The following is a 16627-nucleotide window of genomic DNA, read 5'->3' on the forward strand; positions in this document are numbered from 1 at the left end:
CCTCCATTTCTCCATCCATAAAATGGGGATAACAACACTTCACTCAGGGGTGATTCTGAGGTGTCATTCTTTAAACTGATTGATAAAGTGCTCAGATACTATGGTGACATATGCCAAAGAAAGGCTCAAAGAAATTTTTTTAAAAATTGCAAAAAATAAAAAAGCACTAACCTCTATCTACATTCTCCCCACCTTTTACAAAAAGTTTGCCTTTAAGAATAAGTAAAAAGGGGCTGCCATACAGTAGTGGAAACACCATGCTTATTGTAAGCAAGTACATGCTTACATGCCCAGTGCTGGAGTCTGGAGAAGTCTTGAGCCTCACTGGTTTAACATTTTTGTTTACATGATTTTGATGCATACTGCAATTTACTTTCAGTGCCAACATTTCTAGGTTTTTGCCAAAAAGGGACTAGAAAGGGCACAGTAAAACCCAAATGAACCAGGCTGTTGTAAACAGAGCTGTGCGGGAAATGCAATTTCCTTTTCACAGGAAATTCCACAAATTCAAAATTTGTTTTCATTCCAAATTGGAATAAAGACAACTATATTTCCAAATTTCTCCTGAAATGAATTTTTTGGTTCAATCAAAACATTTCATTTTGATTTTTACTTTATTATAACTTACTATATAATAGAAAAAAATTTGAAATGAAAGTAGTTTCAAAATGTAAAATTGAAAAATTTCGTTCTGATACGACTGAAACAATGTTAGCGTTTCAATCTTATCAAATTGCTTTGTTTTGATTTTTTTTCTAAACGAAATGTCTTTCAAGTCAGCATTTTTCCAAAGTCAGAAAATTTTTTCCAACCTGCTGAAATGTAACCATTAACTACTACTGAAAACATTGTTGAACATCATCCCACCTACAGCACTGATATAAACAAAAGCTCTTTTGCATGTGACAAGAACCAAATCTAGGCACAGAAGGAAAATATTTGTCCATTCCACCTACATTGAACTGAGGGATTTGTATTAATTCAATATCCCCATTTAAAAATAAAAGAGGAGGAAGAGGCATTCCTAATCAGGAAAATTATTTAAAGTCGTATTTGTTGAGACTGGCTCAAAAATCCTCACCCTTAGGAGTTGATTACAACAACAAGGAAATCTTCTGAGCATTTTAATTATTTAAAAAGAAAGCAACACAGTTACTGGCCTTTTGAATGATCAATCTTTCAAAATCTGTCAGATGTCTCCAAACATGTGACAGATTGCGAGTTTGTAGCATCTATCCTCCAGCTTTAATACTAAGATTTTCTCTGGGTGTAGAGGAAGCCATCACCTTACTTACAAATCCTAAAGACAACCTGTCTTGTTCATCTAATGTGTAACGGAGAAGCTGCAAAATAGAAATAGAAAGATCCTATTTGCTAAATTAAAAAAAAAACTCTAAATCAGAGCGTGGGTTTTTTTTTTTTAAATAGTAGCTGTATATATAGACATTTCCTGGGCTCTGTATTTACTGCTTCCCCAAGTCTCTCCTCTTGTCTAGATTTTTGGAGTTTTCTTTGGTTTTAAAAATATGATTGATTTTGAAAATATAATATGGGAGCATACAGCGGATATAAAAAAATTACGTTAGTTGCAACTGGGTCAGGACCATAGCACATCATTCCCGCGTAGTGGCTGAGAAATTCCATGAATTTACATATGCTGTTTCCTCTGAGTTCTTCTATTGGTTGGCCTGGTACATTACATCTCCCTCTACCCATGTTTTTATACAGCACTCTTCACTTTAGTATCAGAGAGTTCCACTCCCACTGAAGTGGCAACGGTGTTCAGCCACCAAACCTGCTGATCCCCAAAAATCTGCATGAATTTGTAGTCCTGTGCATCTGCAAATCCTGACAGGCTCCTCCTGCTGGCTGCAGTGCACATCGGAGGTTGGCTCATACAGGAAGGGAAGCCCATGCTAGTAACTTGGCCAGCTTTTACTTTCATTGTGTAGGCCAATGGGTTTGGAGGGTGGGAGACAATGCTGCAGAATAACACATCTTCCTTGTCACCGTCCAGTTGCTTTGGACCTCAAAAGCCAAACACTGTTGAGGCCCGAAGAGGGGGTCTTCTGCAGATTCAGCACTACTCCTTTGCATGCCTCTCATGCAGGATCTGCAGCATGCTCCACTTGTAGGAGAAAAAGGAAGTCATAACCTATAGTTAACACTTTTTCCAAGTGTGGTGGTGGGGAGGGTTTAATCTACACTATAATTCTCTAGAAGGTATAATACAGTAAATTACCTTGGCTAAACTGCTATATAACCAGTGACTTTTCCCTACAACCCTGGAAAGAAGCTCAATTTCAAAGGTGAATGCACAAAACAAATATGCCCAGCTAACTCAAAGGCTAAATGTAAAACACATTTGTGGATTTTGTGATGTTTTAAAAGGAATGGCCAATTTTTAATGGACTGTCACACATGAACGATTATGAAAGCACGACAATGACCCGAGCTGATCAGCTGATCTGATCTGAATTAATGGCATGTGATTGCTGCTTTGAAAAACTGGCCTAAAGAGGCAGCATTGAAAGCAATCTTACAAGTCATTGGTACAATTTGCCTCAGCTATAAGAAAGTGTGAAAGGTGACGGAAGTCCATTAAGAAACATATTTGTTTTGGAGTTTGAATATTTTTCCTCCAAGGTGTTTTACATTTGCAGCTTAATAAGCTTTGCTCCTGTGCATAGTGATAATAGATAAACTTAATAAATAATGTGTGTCAACTGTTAGCATTCGTAATTGCACTGATCACAAAGCTTCCCCTTGCCACTGATACCTGCACCCTTGTCAATTAAAAATATTCACATCACCACAATCCTCCTTTCACTTTCCTCCTAACTAGCACAGCTCTGCTTTAATACCAAGGTATCTGCTTTAATACCCAAAACCAAAGATTTGCCATTCTCTCCATTTTCACTTCGCTCATTTCTTCTTTTAAATTCTTCCCTTACAGTGTTCTGTAAGTTTTCATGGTATCATAGATAGGAGATCAGGGTTGGAAGGTACCTCAGGAGGTCACCTAGTCCAACCCCCTGCTCAAAGCAGGACCAATCCCCAATTTTTGCCCCAGACCCCTAAATGGCCCCCTCAAGGATTGAACTCACAATGCTGGGTTTAGCAAGCCAATGCTCAAACCACTGAGCTATCACTCCTCCCCCCATCAGAAGCCACACAAAACTAACTACTAATGATAAACCTCCCTGCCTTTTGGCTTTAAACCTCACCCCATCCTGGCCATGTACAGACTAGAGGGCTTCTAAAGCTGGGGAGCAAGCTGGCAAGATTATGTCAGATTCTCTGCTCATTTCATGACTCAAAATGCCATTGATGTACTTTACAGAATGCATCAAAGTGCCCTGTAACAGATAGTGAAAGGTGACCCACACCAGCAGTGTCACTTAGTCATTAGGCCGGGGTATTGCAGACTGTCCCCTTCCCTGACATCCCCCCTTTCCTCTACAACTCAGTGCTGTAGGGTCTCATCCCTTCTTTTGTGGCTCACCCTCCAGCCAGGTCAATCATTCCAATCTACCCCTTTTGGGGTACACAGAAAAAAAGTCCAAGAACGTAGAAATCTTTTGATGCCCACAAGGGCTTCAGATCTTTCTCCTTAGCTCCAGGACTTGGGGTCTGGACCCTTGTGTATTGGGGGCCTTTGCCAGCTGGATTCCCCACCAAAGGGTACACTCCCATTGTTGTCCCACTTGTAGGTATTGGTACAGGAGCCCAGGCCCACCCTGGCATCTGGGCTCCAATCAGGACCCAGTGGTCTGCAGCTAAATTCTGCACCTTGGGGTGCAGCTAACTAGTTGCCTCCATGGATCACTTGTACCTGAGCTCCCCTTTTTCCCCACAGGGTAAATTAACGGATGGAACTGAAAATAAAGTTTCTGACCTTCCCGAACAGTCACCACTCTCCTTTACAGACCTGGGCAGGACAGGGTTCTCAGGGGTCAGGAAATGAAGTCCTGGGCTGTTCCTTCCCAGAGCTCAGAGCAGAGGTCTATTTCCTTCCACTGCTTGCCCCCTTCTGAGCTTCTCTGCTTCCCCTTTTAAACTCTGCCTCCAGCTCGTGCAGGTTTGGCAGGTGTGGCCAGGCAGAACCGCATGGGCCCACAGCTGCTCCTGAATCCCTTGTTCTCCAGTGTGGACTTTTGTATACCCCATCACATAGACATTTAGCTCAATGATCCTGTGGCAATGCCCTGTGTTGCTGAGTGCATAACCTAAGCTCAATTTCAAGGGCTGATCTGAATCCTGCAGGGCATACAAGAGCATTCCAAGGAAAGTCTGGTTAAAGAATGGTAGTGGTGGGCTTCAGCAAAGCAAATCCACCCAGTACTTCTCAGCTGGAAAGTCCCTGAAGGTAAGAAAGGGTTAAGGTTAAAGATGGGGAAAGCAGAATGATTCTCAGAGCTCAGTAAGGGAAATAGAAGGGTTCTTAGAAAGGCATTTTCTATTCATATGTTCTGTACTATTTATTTCCTTTCCCATCATTGCTGATTATCGAGATGTACATGTGTAAGAGGAAGCTTTTGCCTCTTTAATCAGCCCTGCTGTATTCCGTGATCCACAATCCAGTGTTTGTGACATTACAAAATGAACCAGGCAGGAGGCTCAGGGCAGATCAGAAATGTGACAACTTCTGTTTCACAGAGATATCTTGGAAATTAGCAGTGATGGGGGAAAATACAGAATTGCATGACGGTTTAATCCTACCAGCCACATTCTTCAAACGAAGGGCAACAAAGTCTCTCCCTGCACCTGCCACATTGCCAAAAAACTTCACTGGAAAGCAGAATTGCACAGCATACCTCCTCATAGAGAAATGAGTGGCTCTCCTTTGGACAGTCAGTGCATCATATATCCACTGAACTCCAAAGAGGTTAAATGAGGTTATGATTTTTATTACAGATCTACATAGCATCACATGTGACCTATCATAGAACATTTGGCAAATACTGAAAGAGTGCTGCTGTCCAGTCTGATTTTGAGAATGGTGTTCTACTTCTGCAAGTCCTACCTACAGAAAATGAAATCAGTCTTTAAATATCTTTAGGTATTACATGGCAATATCACCAAAGGAAAGCTCAGCATCACACAACATGGTAACCCAGCACCTGGAAAAATCACATCATCATCATGCAGGAACTTTCCCTGAGAGGAAAAATTTACAAGTTAACAGCCATATGTACAAAGTCTCAAGTGATCCTTAAAATGTAACATTATCTAGTTAGAGAGAAAATGCCACTTTCACCTCTTCTGATTAATCAGGACATACATGGTTAAAGTAAATTGTTAAGGACTCTGTTCGGACAAGAATCCAATTTCTGTGGTTTTGCCTGCAGAGTCTTTGAGGCATTTACACAGACCTTCACTGCTTTGGAATGTACAGTACTGTAAAATCTGAGTTAGAAAATAAAGGTTACATACCTGTAACTGGAGTTCTTCATGATGGGCTCTGCCTATTCACTCTCACAGGGTGCACTGGCAGGTTTGGATCTGACTGTATAACCACCTCATAACGGTGCCCATTGGAGTGCTCACATACCATTCCTAACTTTTTTGCACATCCTGAACATTTGGAGGGCACCACTATTAAAGGGTGGGTGTTGTCCTGACCACTTCAGTTCCTTCCAATGCCTTCCTCAGGTCTAAAACTCCATTAGGATACTGAGGAAGAGGAGCAGGTGGATGGGGAACATGAATATTCCAAGACCATCTCAAAGAGATCTAGTTACTGGTAAGTAACCTTCATTTCTTCAAGTGTCCTCTGCATGGAATAGTTTGATAAGCAGTACCTCATGCAAGGAAGGTGGAACACAGAGTCCTGACTGAAATACTGCTAAGGCCAAACTGAGCTAGGGTTAGGGAGTAGTGTTTTTTAAGTGTATATATAAAGCTCCAAGTTGCAGTCCTACAGATTTCTGCAATTCACACATGTCTAAGACATTATGGAGGCACCACTGCTCTAGTAGAATGTGACCTAATCCATACAGGAAGTGGAACAGATCCTAGTTTATAGCTTTTCTCCATGCACAGTTTAACCCATCTGGATAACATCTCTGGAGAGATAGTGTGTCCCTTATGGTTCTCTGCATGTGAAACAGACTAGGAGTCTTTCTAAATTCCTTGGTTCTATTAAGACAGTAAGTGAAAGGTCTTTCAGCATCCAACGTACGTAGCTGTGGCTCACCCTTGAGAGTGTGAGGTCTAGGGGAAAATATTGGCAGATTAATCATTTGATTAAGGTGAAAGTCAGACATCACGTTGGGAAGGAATCTAGGATTAAGACAAAGTACTATCTTATCCTTGTGAAAGAGGGTGAATGGAGGATTAGAGGGCATGTAGTTCACTCGCGCATTTAGCTGATGTTATGGCTATGATGAAAGCAGTTTTGATAATTAGGTGAAACAAAGAACACTCTCCAAGAGGCTCTATTATCTCAGTAAGGACTAAACTGAGATCCCACAACAATACTGGATCTGTATCAGGGGATACATATAGTAGGTATGTTCACAAATTTCTTTACTGTATCATGCACAAAAACTGACTTGTCTGTTAATGCATAGTGGACAGCTATAGCTGCCAGATGAACTTTCAAGGAGCATTTAGGAAGCCTTAAGATATTTAATTGACATAGAATCATAGAATTGTAAGTCTGGAAGGGACCTCAAAAAGACATATTCCAGCATATATTGAATTGGTGCTACTAGTGTATCTATGGGTTTTTTGTTTGCCCACTTCACAAACCTACTGCATTCAAGATCATAGCACCTTCTACTTGACAGTTTTCTAGAGTTAACCAATAGCTGTTGCAGTTCTAATGGGCAGGGTTTCTCAAGATCCATTAGAATCCTCTAGCCCATGCAGTAAGGAGCAGGGAACGGGGATAAATTCAGCCTTCCTGTTGTTAATAAATCTGAAGACAACAGGAGAGGTCTGTACACACCCGTGGAGAGCTGAAGAGGGTCCAAAAACATTTTTTGCTTTGCCCATGCTGGGCTAGCCTATTTTGCAACTGTCTTATCGTCTCTATCACACTCTGGATGAGAGGGATGGTGTCTTTAAAAAGTTTCCATGCATCTTGCAGGGATTTTACTTTTGGTGCTGTACCTTTTAATTTCTGTTTAACTAACCTCCTCATTTTTGATGGATAAGAGTATCTTTCTTCAGATGGTCAACCACATAAACATGTTGTCTTTGTTTGGTCTGTAATTTAACCCAGTGAATGCTGCAGACCTCTCATCATAAGCAAATATAAGGTGTTACATAAATGGCTGAAGCAGTGAGGCCCATTAGACGCAAAAAGAAAACTATTTTCTGAGTAGGATTTTGAAGACACCCCACTATGACAGATTGAAACTTCAGGAATCTCTCTTTTAGAAAAAGACTCTGCCTATCCGAGGTTCAATAACTGCTCCTATAAAGGGGTTGTTTGTTTAGGAGAAGAGAATTTTTTGTTAGGTTATTGTAAGTCCTAATGTTTTGAACAGGCAATACGGGTAAGCTATGTCCATGGAAAGGCCTTCCTCTGATGATGCTTTAATCAGCCAGTTATTTAAATAAAGATAAACCATGATCCCCTTACATCTTAAAATGAGCTGCTACCATCGGTAGATATTTTGTGAATAGCCGGGGTACAGCGGATAGGCCAAAAGGTAAGATTTTGTACCGGAAATGGTCTTGTCAAACCAGAAAAGGTACTTGTGGTGCCTTGGTCTGATGCAAATGTGAGAGTATGCATCTTTGAGACTCAGAGCTGCAAACCAGTCTTGAGTATATGAGGGGGTATGATGGATGTTAGTGTCAACATGCAGCATTGGAATTTTCTGATAAAGGAGTTAAGTTTCTACAGATCTACAAGAGTAATATGGGCTGAATCCCTCCATCTTTCTTTGGTATCAGAAAATACCTGGAGTAGAAACCTTGATCTCTGAATTCCCTTGGCACTCCTCTATGGCTTCCAACAGGGAGTGAAGCTCTGATCTTAACAGGTCTCGTGAGAGGAGTCCCTGATTAGGAATGGAGGTGCAGGGGCTTGGGTGGAGGAGGGGAAAAAATCTGAATGATGTAACCATCTTACCTTATCTCCAGAATCCATTTTTGTGATGTGGTAGAGTCCGAGCATTGACATATCTGGAAGTTGGTCTCCCAAAGGTGAAGAGGTGTGGTGGAAGACTGGTCTGATGCTAACAATCCTCACATCAACTTGATGTCTGACATTTGATCACGAATATGAAGATTGCTTCCCTTTCATTCAAGACTTAAAAGACTTCCTCCTCTGGTTCATCTGAGAAGGAGGAGGTTGGTATTGAAACTGATGCCTTCATGAAAAATAAGACGAGGAAGAGAAAGAGGTATCTGAAGACTGGTCCCGAGGTCTTCCTTCTTGGGGGTTGGTAGACACCCAGTGATCTTTCAGTTGATCTCTTATCTTTCATTTTCTCTAGTATTTCATGTTTTATTACTGAATAACCCATCACCTTCTAAGGGAAGGTCTTCTGCTTTTAATTTAGTTTCAGGTGGGAGAGTAGACAATTGAACCCAAGCATGTCTACATAATGTGATAGCTGACATGACCGTTCTTGCTGCAGAGACTGATAAAATCAAACGTAACTCAGAGAGAATGTTTAGCCATTATTTCACCATCTGTTATCAAGGCATTGACAAGGTTCCTTTGCTTTGTAGGAAGCACTTTGGCAAATATGGCCATTTTCTTCCATAAGTGGTATTGATCATACAACGTCTTGATAATGTGTCATCCTGATAACAACCATACCAGATGAAAGCACCTTTCAGGTAATTGTGTCTATCTTTTTTCCCCTCTATTAGCTGTCTCTTCCTAATCACAGGTGTTCCTTCCCTTGGAGGGGTATTTTCAGCGCAAGAGGATACCACGGCATCATCTGGAATGATAGCCCCTACTATGGGATCGTTTCCCTCCACTCCCGCTTGATGTTCTCCTTCCCTGAAACTTTCATCCTCCTCAGCAGCACAGAGGTTGTCAGACTGTGGATGGGATCACTCTGCTGTGTCCCAGAAAGTCTTGTCTATGTAATTCTCTTTCTCCCTTAGCTCCTCCAGTTCAGCCACTCTGATCTTAAGAGTGCCTGAACTGGTCACTGATGGTCATAAGCTGCTTGCAGCGAAGGCACACATTTGGCACCTGCCCACAAGGCAGGTAATCAGACATACTGCATTGAGTGCAATAAACTGGATCACCTCATTCTGCTGCTGCACTTCTTCCTGCCTTATTTTTACTCTGGAAGCAGTTTTTGTTTGTTTGTGCATGGATTTTTTTCCTTTTGTGGGGTGGTAATTGGTCTAAGTTAGAGAATGTTTATTAGGTATATCTGGCTCTTATGTTTCCTCTTTAAACTCCCTTGCAAAACTCCCTTTTGTTGCCCCTGTTCACTAACTCCTCTGGTCACTTATGAACTGGCCTTTTAAACCTCTATTCTCCCTGAGCTAGCCCTGCCCCCAAGGGATCCTAAAGGGATTAGAGATCAAAGGATGACAGGCTAGAGCCTCATTAGGAAGCTCTCAGCCTTGCCTAGTAGCCCCAATACACAGCTCCCCCAAGCAGACCACACTATAAACTTAAATTAAGCAGGCACAGCATGCACACACGCACGCACATAACAACCAACACACTAATAGACAACAAACTCACTCCAAGGGTCACATAGTCACCCCTCTTTCACCTGGAGAACTTCATCGCAAACCTTCCTATTTGCGGCTCCTGTTTACTAGCTCCATGTCAAAAACAGGGTGGGAGGTTTCTTCTGTTGAGACCAAAGTAAGTTTCAACATTGTTGTCATTCTGTCTATCAGCTAGTGGATTGTAAAACATGTCCCAGTTTATAGCCTATTCTGGTGGCTCTCTGCAAACCCTTGGGGTAAAAGTGCTGCAAATTGAGCACTTTGAAGGAGAGTGACCCTCTCCAGGGCATGACAGGCATCTGGTATGGACATCTCATGCGGTGAAGACTGCAGGGCAAGGGATACAGCTCTTGAAGCCAGATCTTTTAGCTTTTGGATCTGCCATGAATCCGGTGATCAGGAACAAACTCCAAACTAACTAATCTAACCTAAGAAATAAAATTATCTTCTAAAAATAAGATGAACAGACACCTAACCCTCACACTATAACTAACCGCCTAAGAAGAATATTGCACTAAGGTACGATTTTCTCTTTCAGAGAAGAATCCGTGTGTGATGTACCAGAGAGGTTCACATCCCACTGTTGCTGTGGTTGGGAAGGTGGCCCCTTTATAGTTTCACACTCAGAATGTTCAGGAATGGAGAGGTGAGGTGTTAGGAAGTGCAACTGAATGCTTCAACAAGCACCGCTATTGTTGGGTGCATCTCACGAGTGGGACCATGCAGAGGACACTCTAAGAAGAAGAACAAGTTTTCCTTCATGGCTGCTGCTCCTAACTTTGAAAACACTCTCATCCCACCCCAAAATATGAAACATTAGGCAAAAACCAACACAGAGGACACCACAGAACTCAATTATGTATGTTCAAAGAGAACTCTGATGTTGGCCTGGGCGGAGGGAAAAACTTTCAGAGATATGCAGACAAATAAAGGTGCACTAACAGTGAAGAGCTGGAATAGAGAAAAAAATTGTGTGCAAGAGATGGCACTTATATAGTGTTATCTCAGCTGTCAATCTAACCCCTTGTAGCCTTCTGCTGATACTTCATGGAATGAGTCCAACTAACTGGTGAGCTGGCACCATAACAAAATGCCAGAGATGAATTCAGCCAAACACCGTAGAAGCTTTATGAAACAACTGTGGATGCTAAAAGCAGAATTAAATGCAAACATCAATTTGGTTGCCTTCTCTTATGTTTAACTATTTATTTTCGGGTTCAGAGTAGCAGCCGTGTTAGTCTGTATTCACAAAAAAGAAAAGGAGTGCTTGTGGCACCTTAGAGACTAACATAAATTTGTTAGGCTCTAAGGTGCCACAAGTACTCCTTTTATTTATTTTTGGTATTTCTAATCAGGGCATTTGTTTACACAACTCTGTTTGTACTGGAATCGCTATCAACCCAGCACTTGGCTGGACTGGCTTTCAAAAACTGAAGAGTTTGCTTCAAATAACCACATATTAGAGTCTGTTGCCCTGATGACTAGGACAAAATGACTATGAATGTGAATGAAGCGATTTTAATTGAGTTACTACCAACTTTCATCTCAAAAAAAGGAAAGGAGCAGCTGCAGAATGGCCTAAAAGGCTCTCATGCCTTGGCTGACATTTTGCTACCTATGCAGTGTTGTTGTAGCTGTATCGGTCCCAAGATATTAGGGAGGACAAGGTGGTCTGAAGAAGAACTCTGTGTAAGCCCAAAAAACTTCTCTCCCACCAACAGAAATTGGTTCAATAAAGTTATTACCTCCTCCACCTTGTCTTGCTACTTTGCTCCCTGTGGTAGCAGGTTGAAGAGCCGCATTCTGCAAATTTACACCATCAAATGGTAGTGTGGTATTCTGCCTGTCTGCCTTTTGTAAACTACATAATCAGACTTTAGGTTTAATTCACAAGCATTTTTTATGATGATCACTAATTGAAGTTTGAGAGGTAGAGACAGTTTGAATACCTATGGAATATAAAATAAATCTTTACAATGACACTTTATTTAAGAGAACATTCTAAACCAGAAGGATCAACAGGTTTCCAGCTGTGTTCCCCTTCCCCCACCCTCAGCATGCTCCCCCAACAACTTTTACAATTCCTAAAATCCAGAACAATGGAATATAGCAAATAGCAGCATCTACAGAGATTTATGATATCTCAATAATTTTAAAAAGCAGTCAGATTTGCAGAATTCCTCTCATTTATCACAATTATTATGTCAGGACATTTTCTAAGCAACTTTTTTGCTAAAAGTTTGCTGACAAACATTAAGTCTAAATCAATCACGCAAATCTTGCAACCATGTCTTCAGATCACACTCATAAATTTTCCCCATAAATTAAGTTGCACCTTCCAATAAATTAGGTTTTTTTAAATTTTCCTATTAGAAGGCACAAGAGGATGATAAGCTTCCTACCTATAAGTGGCACAGTGTTAAGATATTAAAATGTTGCCCTTTAGAATTTCTAAAGAAGTCCCAAAATTAAAAGAGACCAAAGTCAAGAAGAGCAGAGCCAAAGAAAGGACTGCTTACACTAGCAAGATTTTTTCCTTGTTGTTCCACTCAAACCTGAAGACCTCCTGAAGCTAAATTAAAAGAGCCACTGGGCTTTATGTGCAGTTAGCTTTTCAGAACTGAGCAAATACCATTCTAATAGTCATCAACTGTGACCCTTTCACAGCTGTCCAAAATAGAACATGCAATAATAATTACACTCCTCCTTTCTCTCCCCCTCTTTTAGCCACCTGCTCATGTAAACTACAAAGGAGAGCAGTCTTAGCCTAGTGATGGTAGACTGTGTTCACTAGAGATGATGATGAATAAATAAATATTAGTAAAACCTATTATGATGACAAGAGACACCCAGCTTTATTGACTCCTCCACATAATTTAAAATGTACGCTCTCCTAAGCAAAAAATAATTCACTTATTATCTAATAGCAACCCTCAAGGAAAATAGAAAGGAGCAACAAATAATTTTCCACACACACACACACACACACACACACACACACACACCCTAAATTGCAACCAGTGTTCATAACAATAGTTTAATATGAAGCTAAGCTGATTTTTTATAAACATTTCTAGTGAGCAACAAGAAATTCACATCTATTTCTGTCTTAGAATCATTCGAAATTTCTCCAAAGCTTACAGTTAATCCAGTTGGAGAACAAACATTTCTAACAACACTGGGACAGACTGAACGCAGACATACTCCACTGAGTTGTCAGACTGTGGTATTGAGAACTTCTGCCTTCTGGGGAATAACATAGAGCATTCATGTAGCTACATAAAAGGCTAATTACTTACAGCAGGGTGTCCAGCACAGTAAGTGTAGCTGGCATGGGACTGGTAGTGCAAGCTTGCTCTTGGAAAGGTGTATGTGTTCCAAGCAGGTTGGCTGCTGTTCCACTGTGAGCTAAAGCCAGGGCTCATGGTCACTCTTGATTTACTGTTTTGGTACGTTCTCACTGTGGAGCTGGACTATCAAGAAAGAAAGAAAAATGCAATATAAAAATAGTTTTTAGAATATGTTACAAACAGTCCAACTAAATTTAATAAACACACACACACACATATATATAGCATTCTATCTGTGAACAAAGAGGAGCATTCCCATTAAGGAAGTGAAAGAGGCACCCTTTCAGGGTGAAAAAATAAAAGGCATTTTGTAGCACTGTTCTACAATAAATATAGAAGACTGAATGATTTTTTGGAATTTAGACTGGGCCACACATCAAGAGGAGAATATAATGGTGATAGAGATTTGAGGAGCTGTTTGAAATGTACATATAAGGTTACTTCACAAGATTGATACTTGAAATTTTCTGTTTCTTTCAGTGGTAAGAACTTTGAAAATTGAAATCTACTGTACCAATGACTAATTAAGGCAGCTTCAAAGTGAATAATCTGGCACCTATGCTCAGAAAGTTTCTTCAGATCTTGTGATTCCATTTCTAGGAAAAATACAGTGGGTTGGAGCAAGGCAAAATATTACAAAGCTGTCCCTAATTTTACAAAATTGCAACCTCCCACGAAAGACAACAGGCTTTAGGACCAAAGATTTGTTAAACTGGGCCCCCAAAAATTGACCCACCCAAAATTAGTTGCCATTTTTGAAAAGTATGGCCATAATATATTTGCTACCATCAACCACACCCATTGAAAATACAAACTTGATACCTTCATCTACAAGATGTGGGAAACTAACCCAAATTGTGTATGCACTCATAATCATGTATGTTCTTTCCTGGTATGATAAACTTTTTACTACAGAATGCTGTTTCCACTGTAGAATATACCTCAGAACTATTTTAATTGACAAGCACTGGTCTTGTAGACAAGAAATACAATCACTTTCAGCCTTTGCGGTCCATCTCTCCTCCCTTTCCTTCCCCCCCCCCCACCAAAAAAAAACCAGGATACATTTTTGACCAAATAATTTGCCCAGGATTCCAAAGCAATTCAAATATTGAACATATTTTCTCATTTTATTCTTCTCTCCTTCCTTACAGTTTTTCCCCTTCACAGGGGAAAGGAAATGAAATTTAGCACTCACTGATTCAAATTACACCAGTGAATTTTACTTATGATATGCTCAGTTCTATTCTCAGTGAAGTCAACAGCTAAACTCCCATTGACTTTAATGGGAACAGGATGTGATCTTGTTTTTTGTTTTGTTTTTTTTTAAATCAAACTCAACATTTTTTAGAAATCCTTACAAATGTGCCTTCAAGTAAAACCAATATCATAAAGGAAAATGGAAAATATGGCTTAAGTCAAAAGGACATGCTAAATTAGTGTTAAAATGGTGATCCTAGTAGTTGGGGTATGTTTAGATGGAGCCATCATAAATTGCACTCTGAGGAATGCAGTTTAATTTACTTTTAACCACCTTTTTCAAGAATACAGATTATATTTATATATATTGTATTAAGTACATGTCCATTATAGGCAATCATGAATAAACTCCCAGAATATAAACTCCCTTCATCATCAAAATAATTTAATATAGTTGTGTAGAGGACAGTAATACTTTATTATTATGATGTTTATAACTGCAACACCTAGGGACCAACCAAGATCAGGGCCCCTTTGTGCTAGGCACTCTACAGAATGAGAGATAGTCCCTGTCCCAAAGAGCTTACAACGAGCTTAAGTGGACAAGACAGACAGAGGGTAAGGGGAAAGGATATAGCACACAAGCAGAGTGATGGTTTGAAAAAGTCACATTTGTCTTCATTTTTCCCATTTTAATACCATATTTAGATGGCTGGTACAAATTGGAAGTTACAGTGCACATTGGCACCCATAGCACATGCTGTATTTATTTAATTTTATTTTTAAAAGTTTAAAAATACAAAGAATTCTTTGGTTATCAGACATTGTATAAACTATAAGTTCACGAAAAGGCTAAATGACTTCCTGTGTGTGTTTATTTCCTGAACTGCAGATTAGGAAGCCTGTAAAGAGCAGTTTCCACCCGACAGTTCTCAGTATCTCAACAGATTCTCTTCCCCCCACTCCCAAGTAAAAGATTCCTGTGGTGTGATTTCTAAAGATTTAACTTACGACTAGCTGAACACAAAGCATATGAATGAACACTAAAACCCACACTCAACTCTCATTAGTCCGTGTATGTGACAAGTGGTTACTTTGTTCATTTACAAAAGGCTTTGGGAAAAAAAACCCTGCCCCTATAGTTAAAGAAGCTTCTTTCAAATAGCTCTTTTTATATGAATCTAAATCACGGCAAGTCAAAGGAAAGCAGCTCTGGCTAGAAAGACTCAAGTTCTTTTTTTAAACCCTTTCCCCAAGGAACAAAAATGTAATATCTTTTATTTTATTTGACATATTACTTGTCTTTCACATCATTCCTCAAAGACAAATCTCTCTCTATGCACTCTGGTAGATTTGCTTCAATATGAAAGACAAGGGTTGGGTTTTGTTTTGACCAACCCAGCCAGCCAGCCAGCCATAATATGCTTCCTTGTACCTTGGTCTCTGCCATTTGTAGATGTTAGATATTAAAGTGTGACTGTTAATTAAATCCCCTTAAAAATGAGCAGAAAGACTGTTCATCCCTCTATAGAATATTCTATTTATGTTGTGTTACTGTACAGCATCAAGATTTTCCCTATTCACCATTATGTCTGATGGAGCTGGACTGTACAGGCCAGTGGATAATATTTGTGGCTGACTGGAAAATAAAGACATTGGCAGTTGCAGATTATTAATTTTTTATTTACATTACTGCAGCAACCAATGTCCTGTTGTGTTGGTCACTGTACAAACATACAAAGTATTGCCAATACCTGAACTGTTTGAAAATCAGAAACAAGCCTCAAAAAAAAATCATGATATATTTAAACAACAAATTTGGGGTTTCTTTTAATTTGCCTTTAGTGGTCACTTGGGTCACATTTTTCTGCTTTTCTCTGCAACCAGAATGTCTAGAAACTTACTTTTTAAAAAAATGAAAGCTGACAGTCTCTTATAAGAAACACACCACCTAGCATGAGATGTGCAATAAAATCATAAGTGCTGACAACACCACAAACAATAAAAGACAGACCCTGCCCTTCAGAGTTCATAAGACGCAAAATAAAAACCCTGCAGATGAGGAGTTGCAAAACTCAACTGAGATTTCCATTTCCCATGCTCTGCATCTCCCCAGTAAAGACTCTCCCACCCCCATTTGTCATCTGACAATGGTGAAGAACCTCAGAAAGAGTCACCTGCTCCTAATACTAATATTCAGAATGAGGAAAAACTGTATCACCCCTAGAGATTCTCTCTCTCTCTTTCCCTGTTACATCTTCCATATAGAATCTCCCCAATGGTCCAGAGACAACTGGTGCCTCCCCATGCTAGGGGGTCACAGGCTAAAGGGGCGGACACGTGACCACATCACGTGTCTCCTCCCCACCCTGCCCCCAGCCTGGGGCCCCCACAATCTCCCTGCCCTC

The 16627-nt window shown here is 40.2% G+C and overlaps 1 protein-coding gene across 1 annotated transcript in view; it reads right to left on the reverse strand.

Moving 5' to 3' along the window:
• Positions 1-16627, reverse strand: part of RBMS3 (RNA binding motif single stranded interacting protein 3) — a 782080-nt gene that overhangs the window by 626816 nt on the left and 138637 nt on the right. The window contains exon 3 of the mRNA XM_038392245.2: positions 12969-13142. Within this exon, the coding sequence (XP_038248173.2) occupies positions 12969-13003 (35 nt within the window). The 5' untranslated portion in view covers positions 13004-13142. The remainder of the gene's footprint in view (positions 1-12968; positions 13143-16627) is intronic.

Source organism: Dermochelys coriacea, chromosome 2 (genome assembly GCF_009764565.3).
Source record: "Dermochelys coriacea isolate rDerCor1 chromosome 2, rDerCor1.pri.v4, whole genome shotgun sequence".
Classification (NCBI taxonomy): Eukaryota; Metazoa; Chordata; order Testudines; family Dermochelyidae; genus Dermochelys; species Dermochelys coriacea.